General features: G+C 51.2%; 1 protein-coding gene across 2 annotated transcripts in view; it reads right to left on the reverse strand.

The window, feature by feature from the left end:
- Window positions 1-521: 521 nt before the first annotated feature.
- Window positions 522-13,872, reverse strand: part of PPP1R37 (protein phosphatase 1 regulatory subunit 37) — a 52,105-nt gene continuing 38,754 nt past the window's right edge. Inside the window, exons 7-13 of one of the 2 annotated variants that reach the window (XM_028742199.2) lie at window positions 12,101-12,256; window positions 11,029-11,141; window positions 8,765-8,906; window positions 8,469-8,635; window positions 4,802-5,777; window positions 4,427-4,517; window positions 522-3,446 (exon numbers count right to left, since the gene is read on the reverse strand). In XM_028742199.2, the coding sequence (XP_028598032.2) occupies window positions 4,435-4,517; window positions 4,802-5,777; window positions 8,469-8,635; window positions 8,765-8,906; window positions 11,029-11,141; window positions 12,101-12,256 (1,637 nt within the window). In that variant the 3' untranslated portion in view covers window positions 522-3,446; window positions 4,427-4,434. The remainder of the gene's footprint in view (window positions 3,447-4,426; window positions 4,518-4,801; window positions 5,778-8,468; window positions 8,636-8,764; window positions 8,907-11,028; window positions 11,142-12,100; window positions 12,257-13,872) is intronic. The other variant, XM_077932255.1, reaches the window with a different exon arrangement.

The raw sequence follows: 13,872 nt of genomic DNA on the forward strand, positions 1-13,872 counted from the left end.
CCCGATAGGCTTGGAAGCAAAAGTTCAAGGATGAATGTGGATGCGTAACGCAGTTGGGTGGAGGGAGGAGAACCGGTAAAGCTGTTGTCCAGCCAGGCGATGAAAATGCTCCAAGCTTTTGGGAAAGCCAGAGACAAAAAACAAAGTTTCCCCTGAAGCTCACAGTTTAACCTGCAGAGTCCTCTCGTTCCACACCAAAATAAAATCTCAGTATGCCCAATTCCTTTCCCTTCCTCTGCTTCCTCTCCCATTGATAAATTATGCTGGAAGATTTTGAGGGTTCAGACCTCACTCTTTTTTTGCTTACGTCACTCTGTAAAAGCACATTGTCACCCAACGGCAATACAAAATAAGGAGGATGTTGTGCAGAGACCCAAGCCAGCCTCGGCACACTTTTCAATTCACAACACCGGCTCATTTGGCGTCCGTTTGGCTGGCAAAATGTGACTGCGACAAGGGGGCGAGAACGCAGGTTGTGCTTTGGATCCCCTTCCCCCAAAGAGACTGAGAGAAGCCACGCGATGAATGCAGCTTTTCATTTAATAGAAGACAGTTTCAACAAAAATAAAACTCCACACACACACGAAACAGAAAGGAAGGACAAACTTTTAGCCAAAAAAAAAAAAAAAAAAATGGGGGAGGGAGGAAAAGGAACACAAAATCAAACTGGCGCCATCTTCTTTTCTGTAAATGTAGTGTTAACGCAGCAAAAACTCCATGTGTGTCTGTGTGTCGGGTTGTGTGTGTGTGTGAGAGAGAGAGAGAGAGAGAGAAAGAATCATGGTCAAGCAGAGGGTGGGCACACAAAGTTTTTGTTTTTCTCCCTCCTGCCTCTCCAGCCTGAATTTCCATGCAGCAAAAGTGCCCTCTCAAGCTCCCTGATAAGATTTTTATTGCACTTAAGAAAAATAATAATAAAGTAAAAAGCATCAAGTTCTATGTCTACCCAACAGCTGCCACCCTCCCCCCACCCCACATTTTTTAGAGGGTGTTGCAGCGGAGAAAACGGTTCCTCTGCTAAGTCTATACAAAAAAGAGATTCCTTTTCGTTTTCGCTTCCGTTTCGTGGTTAGTACCGCAAATCTCCTGCGGAGATTTCGTTTCGTGTCAACAGGAGGAAAGTAGTCCATCGCGTAGGGGGAGAGAGGCGTGTTTCTTTTTCTTCCTTTCCTGCTAGAAACCGGGGTTAGAGTCGAGTGATCCCAGTGGGATTTTGTGAGAAAAGAATTTAAGGACCCAAAGAGGGGGCCTATTCTTCCCGCTGCACCTAGACCGCTTGTTTTTTACACCTGTCGTCCTACAACACAGACTTCCCCATGCAAGGCGGCTGGTTGCCCCGCCTCTCGTCCTACTGGCGACATACGAAAGCATCAGTCCTGGTTTCCCATCTTGGCAGGCAAGCTGCTTCTCTTTTGGAAGAAACCTTGCCTATCGGAGCTAATCTCTGAGGCCATTTGAACCTGGTCTTTGCGGAGCTTCCCGTAATAGCCTTTGGGATCTCTTCCGCTGGGTCTCAACGCACCACCGGAGGAGGGGGGCAGGGGGAGGGACTGCACTGTTGGCTCCACCGGCTTCCCCCAGCAATCCCAGGTATTTTTTTGGCTGCAAAAAAGTCCTTCCCTGAGAAATAAAATAATCAACCCCCACCCACCCTCTAGCAATACGCTTTCTGCAGCAACCCACCTCCTCCCCCCTTTCGGCGCCGAACGGCCGGCCAGGAGACCCACAAACCCTGGAGCAAAACTTGGGAGAGCAGTTCGCGTTTCAGCTGGTGGTGCGTTTACCCCCTTTTCTCAAGGAAATCGAAGTTCCGGGGGGTGGGATATGGGGTGCTGCTGTGAGGGATTCGACCTCCTTCGGCAAAAGTAGTGATTTTGGACCCCGAAAGGCCCTGGTGATAGCAAGATAACACTCTTATCACTGCAGCTGGGTCCTTGTCCACAGCTGATGTACGCACAGGAACTGTGGGAAAGCCTACAACTTTTTGAAGAACAAAGTAACAATAAAAGATGAAAACTACCCCCAAAATCAGCAGCATCCTAAGAAGTTTCTCACGTCAGTTTTATCGCATGGGGTGAACAAAACGGGGGGGGGGGGGGAGAGAAGAGAACCACCCTGCCCTCTTCATAAACGTGCCATTTATGTAGTTTTACGGTCAGTTAAAATATTCGCTACTTCAACAGTCAAGCCATACACAGTATCACCCCCATCGTCCAAAAGTCCGGCATGGTATGGCTTGAAGAAGAACAAATCTTGATAGGAGAGGTGCAAGGAGTTTGCCTTGTTCTCTCTGCTGAAGGACAGGAGAACCCAGATCAGTCGAAGCCACGGCAGTCCTCTTATTGGTGGGCAGTGGGCAAAGGTTGCCCATCAATGCACAAAAAGGCATCGCACACACACACACACACACACACACACACACAGTGGGGCGCTCTCTCTCTCTCTCTCTCTCTCTCTCTCTCTCTCAGCTTACTTCAAACAACTTCACCAGGGAAAAGCAGCTTCTTGGTGGCTTCCCGATTTGGTTCACTCCGCAAATTGGGAGGAAGCAGAGACCCTCTTCCTTTTTTTAAGGTGGTTGGAGGTTAAAAGGCGGGAGGGAAAACTGTTCCCATTCTGTTCAACAGACACCGAAGAAAAGACAAACAAACAAGGAGACGCAAGTAAGGGAGGGCGGTGGGCGGGGAAAGAGAAACTGGAAAATAAAAATAAATAGTAGTCTGTGCTGCCGGTTAAACAGCCTCAATAGTCTTGCTTGGCAAGGGAGCTACAGCATTACGGCGCTCTCAGCCAGCGGGACCCAGGAGAGGCCTGCTCCTCTCCCAAGCATTTGTGGAAAACTGGACCTACTGGGACCTGCGGCGCTCGCGACACACACAAAGAAAACACACAGGGCCCTGTTCATCTGTAGTGTTCGCCCTTTTCCTTTGAAAGTTTCCCAGTTAGACTGGAGAGAGGCGGCGCCAACGATCCGAGTCCGCAAAACAGCCTCTCTGTCTTGTGAAATCACTTGCAAGGGGCATCCCCTTGCAAAAGGAAAAAACGAAACAAAAAAACATTGTTGAGTTCCCCCCCGGCAAGAGTTCCAGGGAGACACACCAAAGCAGCAAAAGATGTCAAGAGTTCGCCCTCTTCTCCTGGGTCAAGGTCTCCTCGGCTCTTCTGTTTCCTGAATCCTGACCCCCCCCCCTCCAAACAGAACATCTTTTATCAGAGGGAAGACTTCGAGAATGAGAAAAGGTAGGGTGGCGGCGGGGTAAATGGTCACAGTTGGAAATGGATGCCGTTCGGGGGAACGGGACGGGCGGCGCTTGTCACGTTGCCTCTGTGTGGCAGTCAGGGGGGCGGTGGTGCTGTTGTTTTCGGAATCACGTGGTGAAGGGAGGAGGTAAAGCTAGGCAGGCGCTTCCCCAAAGAGACCCCATTGGATGCGGAATGGCCCAGAACTGAAAGAGAGAGAAAAGGAGAAGGTGGGGAGGGAAGCAAGAAAGATGTCCGGGAGACCAGAGTGGGAGGGCAACACAAGCAGATATAGACCCATATCTAATTATAAAATCACCGGCTTCTTACCAACTCATGAAAATGGCACAGTGCTAAATTTTCAATGTAGCTGCCTTGAAAGGAGGGGGGGGGGGGAGGTTTGAAACCCTTAAAGAAAATTTCATTACAATTCTCTTCAGCCCCCTTCCATTCTTAACTTTCTCCCTTCAATTTGTCCCGGGATGTTAGCACCGCGCTGACTGCTTCTGCTTCCCCATCCAGCAAGATATTGAATAATAAGCATGTATTTCGGGTTATCCCCGTCTAGAAATACCACTACTCTTAACAATAGCTCAAATATCCAGCCCTCCCCATTCTCAGCCCTCACAAACAGTTCCCTCCTCCTCTTGCTGTGCTATATTATATACGTTTTGGGTAAATATATATAATATCTACATCTTAGGTAAATATATTTACCTGAACACCACCCAGATTTGTTTCTAACTCCATGAGATTGAGAAGCTTGACTAGATAGGCACACCAAGCTTGAATTTTCAAAATGCTCAGGTCAGTCACCAGATTCTGCTAAAGCAGTGTTTCCCAAACTTGGGTCTGCAGCTTTTTTTGGACTACAATTCCCATCGTCCCTGACCACTAGTCCTGCCAGCTAGGGATGATGGGAGTTGTAGTCCATAAAAACCCAACCTTGGGAAAATCTGTGCCAAAGCTTACTTACTTAGCAAGTGAAAATCTCACTCAACTCAGCGGGACCTGATTCCTGCATAAGTGTGTTCAGGATTAATGCTTTCTCGGTGACATTCTGCTGGTGCAGCAATGCAGGGAGGAAGAGCTCCTGCCCTGCCCGCCCCCAGTTTTCCTTCCTGGAGCCCCCTCTTTTAGCAGACAGCATATTCCCTCTGCCCATTTTGACACGCAACTCCCTTACCTAAAGCGTCACATTGGCTCCTGCCCCATCTCTAGGCTTGCTTCCAAAAGTAACTCCTCCAGCTCCTTCTCGTTCTTGGAACAGTTTAGCTCTGGAACGCAGAGTGGAAAGGCAGAGAGTCAGCCAGGTCCTCGCCCTGCTCCCAAGGAGTGTCTAAACCTGGCCTTTGCTTCTGCGTTCAAAATCCCTGTGAAATCCGTAGTCACCTGCCTTTTAGGAGGCAAGACTCCATATGGCTGAGCCCCACCCCCAGCTCCCCCCCCCCCCGGTTTTCATTCCTTGACACAATAAGAGTGGGGTGGAGCCTGTCTGATACCCTATATAAACGCCTCTCCCAGAATGCAAAGTGTGCGCTCTCTCTCTCTATGTGCTTACCATGTTCTACAGAGCAACTGGCCATTTTCCCATCATGCCCTGAGGGAGCATCTGGTAGTGCATGAACAAACTCCATCCTTAGTCCGTTGGGCAGCAGAGAGCTGTGAACAGCGCTCTCACACGGCCCAGAGTTCATCTTTTCTGCCCCCAAAACAGGGCTTGGTGTGGAGGGAGAGGTTTCTGAGCCAGCCGCCCTCTTGGGAACAGCCTCAGTCGCTTGTCCGTCTGAGCATTCAGTCTTTGCCGGCTGAGCCTGCGGGGCTGGAGGGTCGCTGGGCTTTGGCGGAGAAGCCTGTGGAGGAAGAGGGCTCCCCTCTTGCCGCGTATCGGCGCCCCCTGGCGCTGCCTTCTCCGGCAGGCTCTCCACCCGCGTAACGACAAATATTTTGTGGCCTCGCCCAGGGCTGGAGACCGCGATCCTCCTCTCGTTTCCGGGAGAGCTGGCCTGGGCTGGAGGCGCACTGGTGACTCCCAATCGAGATTCACATTTTATTTCTTCCGTAGTGTTCAAGGGGGGCAGCACCCTGCTTTCGGGGCTAAGGACACCGCTGGTCTTTGGGGGGGGAGGTGGCTTGGGCAAGTCGCCCGCGTGATCAGGGCTGCTGAGCTTCTGAGGCGACGGCGGGAGAGCCTTCATCACCAGCTTCTCATCCTCTTCTTCGTCTGTGTCCGAATCGGAGTCTGAGGACTCGTCGTCGCCACCAGCTCTCTTGTCGGCCTCCCCATTCTCCTGGGAGGGCGGCGCCTCCCTGATTTCCTCCCCCTCTTCCGGCGTGGGCGCCATGTCGCCGTTCTGCCCCTCGTCCTCCACCGGCCCCTCCTCGAGGGGCTCCGTGATGGTGATTTCGGGCATGGAGGCGGACTGCTGGAGCTGCTGCTCCTTCTCCTCCTTCTCTTTGGCAAGGACAAAGTTGCGCTTGCAGCCATTCTGGATCTCCGTCAAGAGGGCCTTCTGCGTCTCGATAAAGCTCTTCACCTGCAAAAGGGAGAAAGGCGGGTGGGTGAGCGGCACAGCAGCCGAAAGGCACAGGGGCGCCATTTATTGTAAAGCTGGGGTAGGCAAAACATTTTTCAGCCTGAGCTGAAAAGGCCCCCATAGCCTCCTGGACAACTTTTTTTTGGGGGGGGGGGGGCAAAGTTGGCAAGGCAAGGAATGTAAATTTTATCTTTCAATGCCAGGTTAGTTTCCCCACATATTCATGCACCTCCTCTCCATCTTCCATGCAAGCAAGTATTGTCAGAGCTCAAGGACATTTTCCAGCTTAGGCACAACATCCCAGGAGGAAAGGAAATGGGGGCACTAGGGGATAGGCTGGGAGGGTTGTGTGTGGTAGAGGGAGAGTGGCATGGGGCAGACAGAAAGGCTTGGGGCCCAAGAGTCTGAGGGTCCCAACCACCGTTGTAAGGGAAGCTGGCACAGAGCCTGAAGGTGGGCGTTTTGATGAGTTCGGCCTTGCCTGCTTGAGCTCAGATGCTGCGTGGGTTGGAAGGAATCAGAGAGCTTTTATGCTGGAGGGGATCAAAAGACCACTGTGGCTCCGGACAAATTATACACGCAGAAGCCTTGCAAAGTATGGACCTTCATGGGCAATACAGGGGGAGGAGAAACGCTCATCAAACATCATACATTGTAGAATTGGAAGGGATCCTGAAGGTCCTGTAGTCCAACCCTCCTCAACGCAGGAATCTCAACTAAAACATCCACAACAGATGGCCATCCAACCTCTGCATGAAAACCACCAATGAAGGAGAGTCCGTTCCACAGTCGGAAAGCGCTTACTACCAGAAAATTCTTCCTGATTTTGCTGATGTGCCCCTTTTCTCCCTGCAGCAAGTTTCAATGTGGGGGTGCATCTCTCGTGGGCCTCTCTATGGCTACAACTGCCTCATCGAGTGCATACCTGGGAGTAGCTGAGAGACGTCGGACTGACAGATCTGCAGTTTCCTAACTTGCAAGTGTACTTTTGACATTAAAGAGCCAATTACTTACTCCAGATAGCCCTTGCCTGACAGTACCATGACAGGCCACAGGAAGCTGGTCTGGCTACTGGTGTACCTAGATCAGTATCGCCCGCACTGACTGGCAACAGCTCTCGCCAGCGTTCCAGGCGGAGTCTCTCCCATCTCTACATGGGAGAGGCTGGAGGCTGCAACTGGACTCCTCTGTGTGCAAATCATGCGCTCTGCCACTGCGCCACAGCTCTTCCACACGGGGAAGGCCTTCCACAAGTGGGAAGGGACAAAGAGAAGCCAAATGCCTGACACAACTGGAGTTTTTCTACCTGCCTACAGCACACCTGTCTCTGTGCCAGGCACTGGGCCTCTATTTTTCCGGAGTGGAAGGTTTATCGGAGGCAGCAGGGTTACCTGGCTGGCTGTGCTGGCACGCGCCACGTGCGGAGCCAAAGCTACGCCAGCAGAACCGACCTATAGAGACGGAAACGTGAGACGGAGGGTATCGAGTGGCTTGGACAAAGGCTTTTGCTCCCTGGCGGGCGGAATCGTGTTACAGAAAGCTTTTACAACGCGGCATTTCAAATAAAGGCAGGTCAGCGGCAACAGCAGTGTGTTGTCGGCGAGGGATGCCGCTCCCAAGTTTGAGCTTGAGGGGCCTGGAAATATACATTGCTGGGAACAGGAGAGAGCTGCCCACACAAAGGCATTTGCCACAAGCTCCCAAGCAGCTATTTAAACACCTGTAGACGTCAAAAGTGTTTATGTGTTTGGTCGTGAGGGACCAGGAAAGCACATGGCTACGCCATTCTGTTTCCATGCAGAGTACACTGCTGAGTAAATGCTACGGTCCGTGGCTTCCGCCCTTTATAAAATACCCTGGGTCCACCTTCATACCATCTCCTGCTCCCAGCCAAACCCCTTCCCCACTTTTTCAAAAGACCCTTCTTGCTTCTACTTTGATGTTTCTATCCCAACCTGTCTTAGTGGGACTCAGGGTGGTGTACACAAAATCATCCCATTTCGTGCAAGGCTGAGAGCCTTGACCCACAACCGCCTAAAAGACGAGTTCTGGCCATTTAAGAAGGATGCTGACAAGCTGGAATGTGCGCAGAGGAGGGCAACCAAGATGATCAAGGGTCTGGAAGAGTGGCATGGGGCAGACAGTTCCTTATGAGGAGCGGTTGTGGGAATTGGGTATGTGTAGCGTGGGAAAGAGGAGACTGAGAGGAGACATGACAGCCATCTTCAAATATCTCAAGGGCCGTCACATGGAAGAGGGAGCAAGACTGTTTTCTCCCACTCCAGAGGGGAGGACTTGAACCAATTGATTCAAGTTACAAGAAAGGAGATTCCCACTAAACATCAGGAAAAAACTTTTTGACAGTAAAAGCTGTTTGAGAGTGGAACGGACTCCCTCGGAAGACTCCTTCCTTGGAGGTTTTAAAGCAGAGGTTGGATGGCCACCTGTCATGGATGCTTCAGTTGAGATTCTTACATTGCAGGGGTTGGACTAGATGACCCCTGGGATCCCTTCCAACTCTACAATTCTATGGGCTAGGTGGGGACTGAAGGCTCCAGGGGCATCCTTGGTGGTTCAAGCACTCCCTCCGTGCCTAACATGAGCAGAAAATCAAACTAGGCCATCTCAAGAGGGTTTCGGCTTTCGCAGCCGCTTCCTTCCGTCTGCAACAGAAGCACAGCACAGACTCACCGATTCCTTTTTGGGCTCCCTGTCGAGGTCCAGCCTGAGCAGCGAGTGATTGACTTTCAGGGCTAAAGACAAGGCCATCAACCCTCCGGTCTTGATTTCGTTCTCCCGAAGGTCCAGCCGAAGTAGCCGGGGACTCTCCGCGATGAATTCCGCCACTGCCACAGCGCCTGGGCACCAAGAGACACAGCCAGTGAGTCCATGCGAAGGCAGGGGCCGAGCCTGTGGCGGCTGCTCTGCCCTCGGAAAAGACAAGAGAGCCGCCTGAGCACCCGGGGAGGCTGTGTGGCCTGGCTTACCCTCACACGTCAGCTTGGTCGACGCCAAGCCCAACCTCAGCACCGAGCGGTTGCTGATGAGCCCGTTCTTCAAGTTGCGGACACCTTCATTGCCGATGGGGTTGTGTCCCAGATTCAGGGTCTCCAGGCTCTGGGTGTGAGGCTGGAGATGCAAACAGGGAATGTTGGTTTGTTGCTTGTTTACTGACTGCCTCTGGGGGCTTAGTCCACTTCAAGGCAGCTCAATTTGCAGACAACACTGACCCAAACCAGGGATCAGCCCAGTCCGGTGAGTCTGCGAGCTCCCGGAGAGGAGACTGCAGTTGCTTTGTCCCTCCTCTGGTCCTGTGACTACTGCGAGCTACGCCACGGTTTGAGGATTAGCATGTTGTCTGAACCTGAGCTCATGCTTTGTCTCCTTCAGGCAAACCATGAACTGTAAATCTAGAAACACACCTTGGTAAGGACCTTGTGGTCTGTCTGGAGTGAGACGAACAATGAGTCGAGCTTTGAAAGACACGCTAAGACAAACAACGGCTTAGCTCCCAGCAACAGAATCAAACAGAGGACCGAAGAGGCTGCAACTGCCTGTCCAGAAACCCACATGCTCACCTGTTCACACAAGGTCATGGTTTCACTTAGCCTCACCCGTGAACTGGGCCTATGGTCTAAAGACACAATTCACACAACAGTTTTTTTAATTGATAATGGCAGCAGCACGGACAACAAATGAGAACCACCATACAGAATTGCTGCATACATACAGAGCTCTTTTAAGATGAACGTCTGTTCTAACAATGAAGGCCTTATTTCTAGAAGGCACAGCCCAAAATAAGTAGTTTTAAAAACCCACATACAAGTTTGGGGGCCAAACACACCTCTGTGGGAAGGGCTTTCCACAATCTGGGTTTTGAGTCACTCTGTCCTCAGGTCTGCCGGTGCTCACATGGCCCGAGATTTTGCAAGGCTCTCTGTGCAGGATTCTGGCCACCCAAGTGGGAAATAAACCCCGTGTTTTGTAAGAGAACTGGCAACTGGCTGCAGTTTAACCTCTATCCAGCAGGGACCTCATCCTTCCTCCCTACTCCCAAATCCACAGCTGTGAGGAGGGTAGAAGGCAGCCCCACTGAAACCCAAAGCAGGTCCAACATACAAGAGAGTTGTATGAAATATTTTCTGTCTCTTAACTTCAGGGAATCCAATTCACCAGGTGTTGAGAAAGGGACAAAACGTTCTCTCCACACACTTGCAGCTAAAAGCAAACATTAGCTGTTCTTTGGAGGAAAATCCTTGAGCCCCCAAGCCATTTTAGTTGTCCTGTTCAGCACCTATTCTGCGAAGGCTGCAGCTCTGTGATAGAGCACCAGCCTTGCATGCAGACAGTCCCAAATTCAATCCCTGGCATCTCCATGTAAGCCTGGAAAGGACTTCCTGCCTGAAACCCTGGAGAGGCACAGCTGGTCAGCGCAGGCAGCAGGGAGAACCCATGGCCTGACTCAATCTAAGGGATAGCCTCCTTGGGATAGCTCCATCGGTAGAGCTCAGACTCTAAACCTCAGGGCTGTGGGTTCGAGCACCATGTTGGGCAAAAGATTCCAGCATTGCAGGGGGCTGGACTAGATGACCCTGGTGGTCCCTTCCAACTCTACAATTCTATGATTCTAAGGCAACTTCCTGCGTTCCATTACCCTTTTTTTCTAGATGGGACAGCTGAACGCAGTACAGGCAGCGAACATTTCGCAAGGGGGTCCCGTTCTCACCCTGCCTTTTTCTGGGTGCAAAAGGACCCGTGTGTCAATTGGACGCCCCTAGAATGGTCACCGCCTGTATTCTAAAGATGGCGGCAGCAGCAGCCGTAGATTTATAATGGTTTTTGGTAGCAGTCTGTTGTTTTCAATACCGGGAAGGAGAAAAAGGAGGTTCTGTTTTCAAGTTGGGCTGGATGGGTAGGAGAGAGAGAGAAGCAGCAAGCGCAGCTGCTTCTGGGCTTTCCAGCTCGCAGTGTGCTTTGGTGACTCCCTGCCCCCCCCCCCAGACTGCACCAGGCCAGATGTTTCCACCCCTAACATGGGAGGGGGAGGATAAAGCTCAGTGGCAGAGCTGCCATGTTGCACTCAGGAGGCCCCAGGGCGCAAACCCCAGATAACTGATCAGCTGGGCAGAGAGGGCCAGCATGTTGCCCAACAAAGCTCCCACAGAAAAGGGTCAGGCTGGAGCTCCGACTGGCCTGTGGCTCCCGAGCCAGAGAACGAGGCCCCGGGGCAGCAAGGCTGCCTGTGACTCACCAGCGTCATCCCCATGTAAGCCATGCCGGTGTGAGTCAGCTGGTTGTTCCACAGCACCAGGGTGACGAGGCCTTTCCGCTGCTCCTTCAGCCCCTCGCAGATGTAGGCCAGGCCTGTGAAGCGAATGACGAGCAGTTGAGGGAGGGAGGATGGGAGTCCTTTTTCGCAGCCCTCGTTAGACGCGACACCAGCTCAGTCGGACACAAATACCCAGCCACCATAGGCTTTCGGAGGCGGCACTTTCCTTGTCTCAACTAATCCCCCTCCCCTTTCTCTCCCCCCTCGCTCCGCCAACTCGGCTGTCACGGTGGCAGCCGGGAAAATTTTGTGCACTCGTTGGATTTGTGTTTAAAAGGACAGAAGAGAGCACCACAAGAACACATTTGCATTTTCTCTGCATGTCCGATTCAGGGAACCGCTAAATCGGTTTGCTCATCAGATTTATATCCTCTGACGGCAACAGCTGGGCAAATTCCCCGTGTTAAGTTCAATTGGTTCTTTTGGTTCTAGTTAGGAGGGGGATTTTTAAGAAGGGGGAAACTGAAGACGGCAACTTTTTATCTGGAGGTAAATATCCAACGCCGCCTTCCGTTATGTGCAAAAGACACCCACATGAGGTTCTGCTAAACGTGTCATGTTTTATTTCAAATTAAATGTGTTCAAGGATTTAACCAGTTGACAGGCAGATGATCAGAGCCAACCAAACTCATTTAAGTAGCCGACGGCTCTGTTCTTTCAAATTAGAAGAACTTCTTGCTGGTGAGTAGTTTGGCACAGCTAAAATAAAAATATATTAATTAACACACCAGACATTATAAGCTTCCCGATACAGGGCTGCCTTCAGGTGTCTACGGAAGGTTGTATAAGAGTTTATCTCTCCAACATCTAACGATGCCAAACAGCATGTGTTCAAACAACAGAATCCGACCATTTCTTGGAAGAGAATTTGAGCCGCCCTGGCCTAGACCGCAACTATTGTCTTTCTTCTTCAGCACACTGCAGAGACACAGCCTGAGGCCTCCTCTCGGTTTCTCAAAGAATTTGGTTGGAGACTGAAGCAGGGATCCCTCACCTGAGTCCAGGATGTGGTTGTTCCTCAGGTCCAGGATCTGTATGAAGCAGTTGAACTTCAAGAGGTTGCCCAGCTGAGCAGAGTCCTGGAGGCTGTTCAGCTTGTTGTCAGCCAGGTAAAGCTCCCGCAAATTCATGTTCATTTTAAGAGCCGTTGCTGGAAAGCAGACAAAGGGGAGAATAAAATTAAAGAGAAGTGGCTGCTTTGCTAAGGAAACCAGCCCTGAGTGCTCACTGGAAGGACAGATCCTGAATACTGAGGCTCCAATACTCCAATACTCAAAGTCCCACCTTCAAAGAAATGACTTGCAAAAGGCCAAAAGCACTTCCAGAACGACACTCTTTTCAGGTGGGATTCAATCATATACCAGCAAATTGAGGCTACACGGTTATAGTTGCTTTGCTCCTCGAGTGCAATAAACCCACTTCCTCAAAGTAGTGGGCTCTAATTATGGTGCTGGAGGAGACTCTTGAGAGTCCCATGGACTGCAAGAAGATCAAACCTATCCATTCTGAAGGAAATCAGCCCTGAGTGCTCACTGGAAGGACAGATCCTGAAGCTGAGGCTCCAAGACTTTGGCCACCTCATGAGAAGAGAAGACTCCCTGGAAAAGACCCTGATGTTGGGAAAGATGGAGGGCACAAGGAGAAGGGGATGACAGAGGATGAGATTGTTGGACAGTGTTCTCGAAGCTACCAGCATGAGTCTGACCAAACTGTGGGAGGCAGTGGAAGACAGGAGTGCCTGGCGTGCTCTGGTCCAGGGGGTCACGAAGAGTCGGACACGACTAAACGACTAAACAACAACGGCTGCCTTGCTGAGTCTCCCAGGTGACAACGAGCTTTCTGCCTGCCCAGCTTGGCAGCGGCTTTGAGTCCAGGCCGCAGACCCCCTGTGCCACTGATGCATCCCTTCACAGGGCAAGCCCGGGGCTTCGGCCTGTTATGAGTCTGCCAGCAGCAAGTAAGGAGGAGAGTTGGGCCTTGCCCCTTAATCTGACCTTGGCCCAAATTAGCCCACCAGCCAACTGGCCGACTGTTTGAAACCAACAAGTTAAATACTGAGGTCTGCTGTCTTTCTCCTGTTTTCCTCAGTGAGAGAACTCCCCGTTCCTGCCCACAAGACAAGGTGGACAAATCTAACTGGCTGCCCAGTGGGGATGGAGCAAGGAGAGGCAAAATCCACCAGATGTTCTAATAAGTCTGTAATAAGTGAGTAAAGAGGAGATAAGGTAGGGTCGCTTCAAGGGCAGGTAACGTATGAGAAAATGGCAGCGGTGTCTTGGAAGCCTACGAAATCTCAGGAGGGGAACTGCCTGTCCTGCCCAATACAGAGAACTGTCTGAAAGCCATGAGTTCTCATTCAATCCACCTGCCTTCTGCCTGGGGCTGCGGAGAGACCACAACTGGCTGGTAAAGACTGGCCACCCAAGAGGAGGAAGAGAATGGAATTTAAGAACCAACCCCTCCCTGCTCTTCACTTATAGACACCTGGAACTGAAAGCACAAGGTCAGCCGCAGCTGGGCATTTGTCACTAGGCGGCAAGTAACTGAAGGCGACTGTCTTTCAAACTTCATCCATTATTGCTAGCATTCTTTAGGCTGGCTCCTATTCATTATTAATGCCTTCAGCAGGATGCAAAAAGCCAGGTGTGGGCGTTTCGTTCTCCCAAGTTTAATACCGCTTCTCTTGGTATCTCTCACCTGGGCTAATCTTAAAAAAATGACGCCTTTGGGAACTGGAGTCCAATGTTAGTGGTAAAGCCTGGATTT

This window comes from Podarcis muralis, chromosome 7 (genome assembly GCF_964188315.1).
Source record: "Podarcis muralis chromosome 7, rPodMur119.hap1.1, whole genome shotgun sequence".
NCBI classification, from domain to species: domain Eukaryota; kingdom Metazoa; phylum Chordata; class Lepidosauria; order Squamata; family Lacertidae; genus Podarcis; species Podarcis muralis.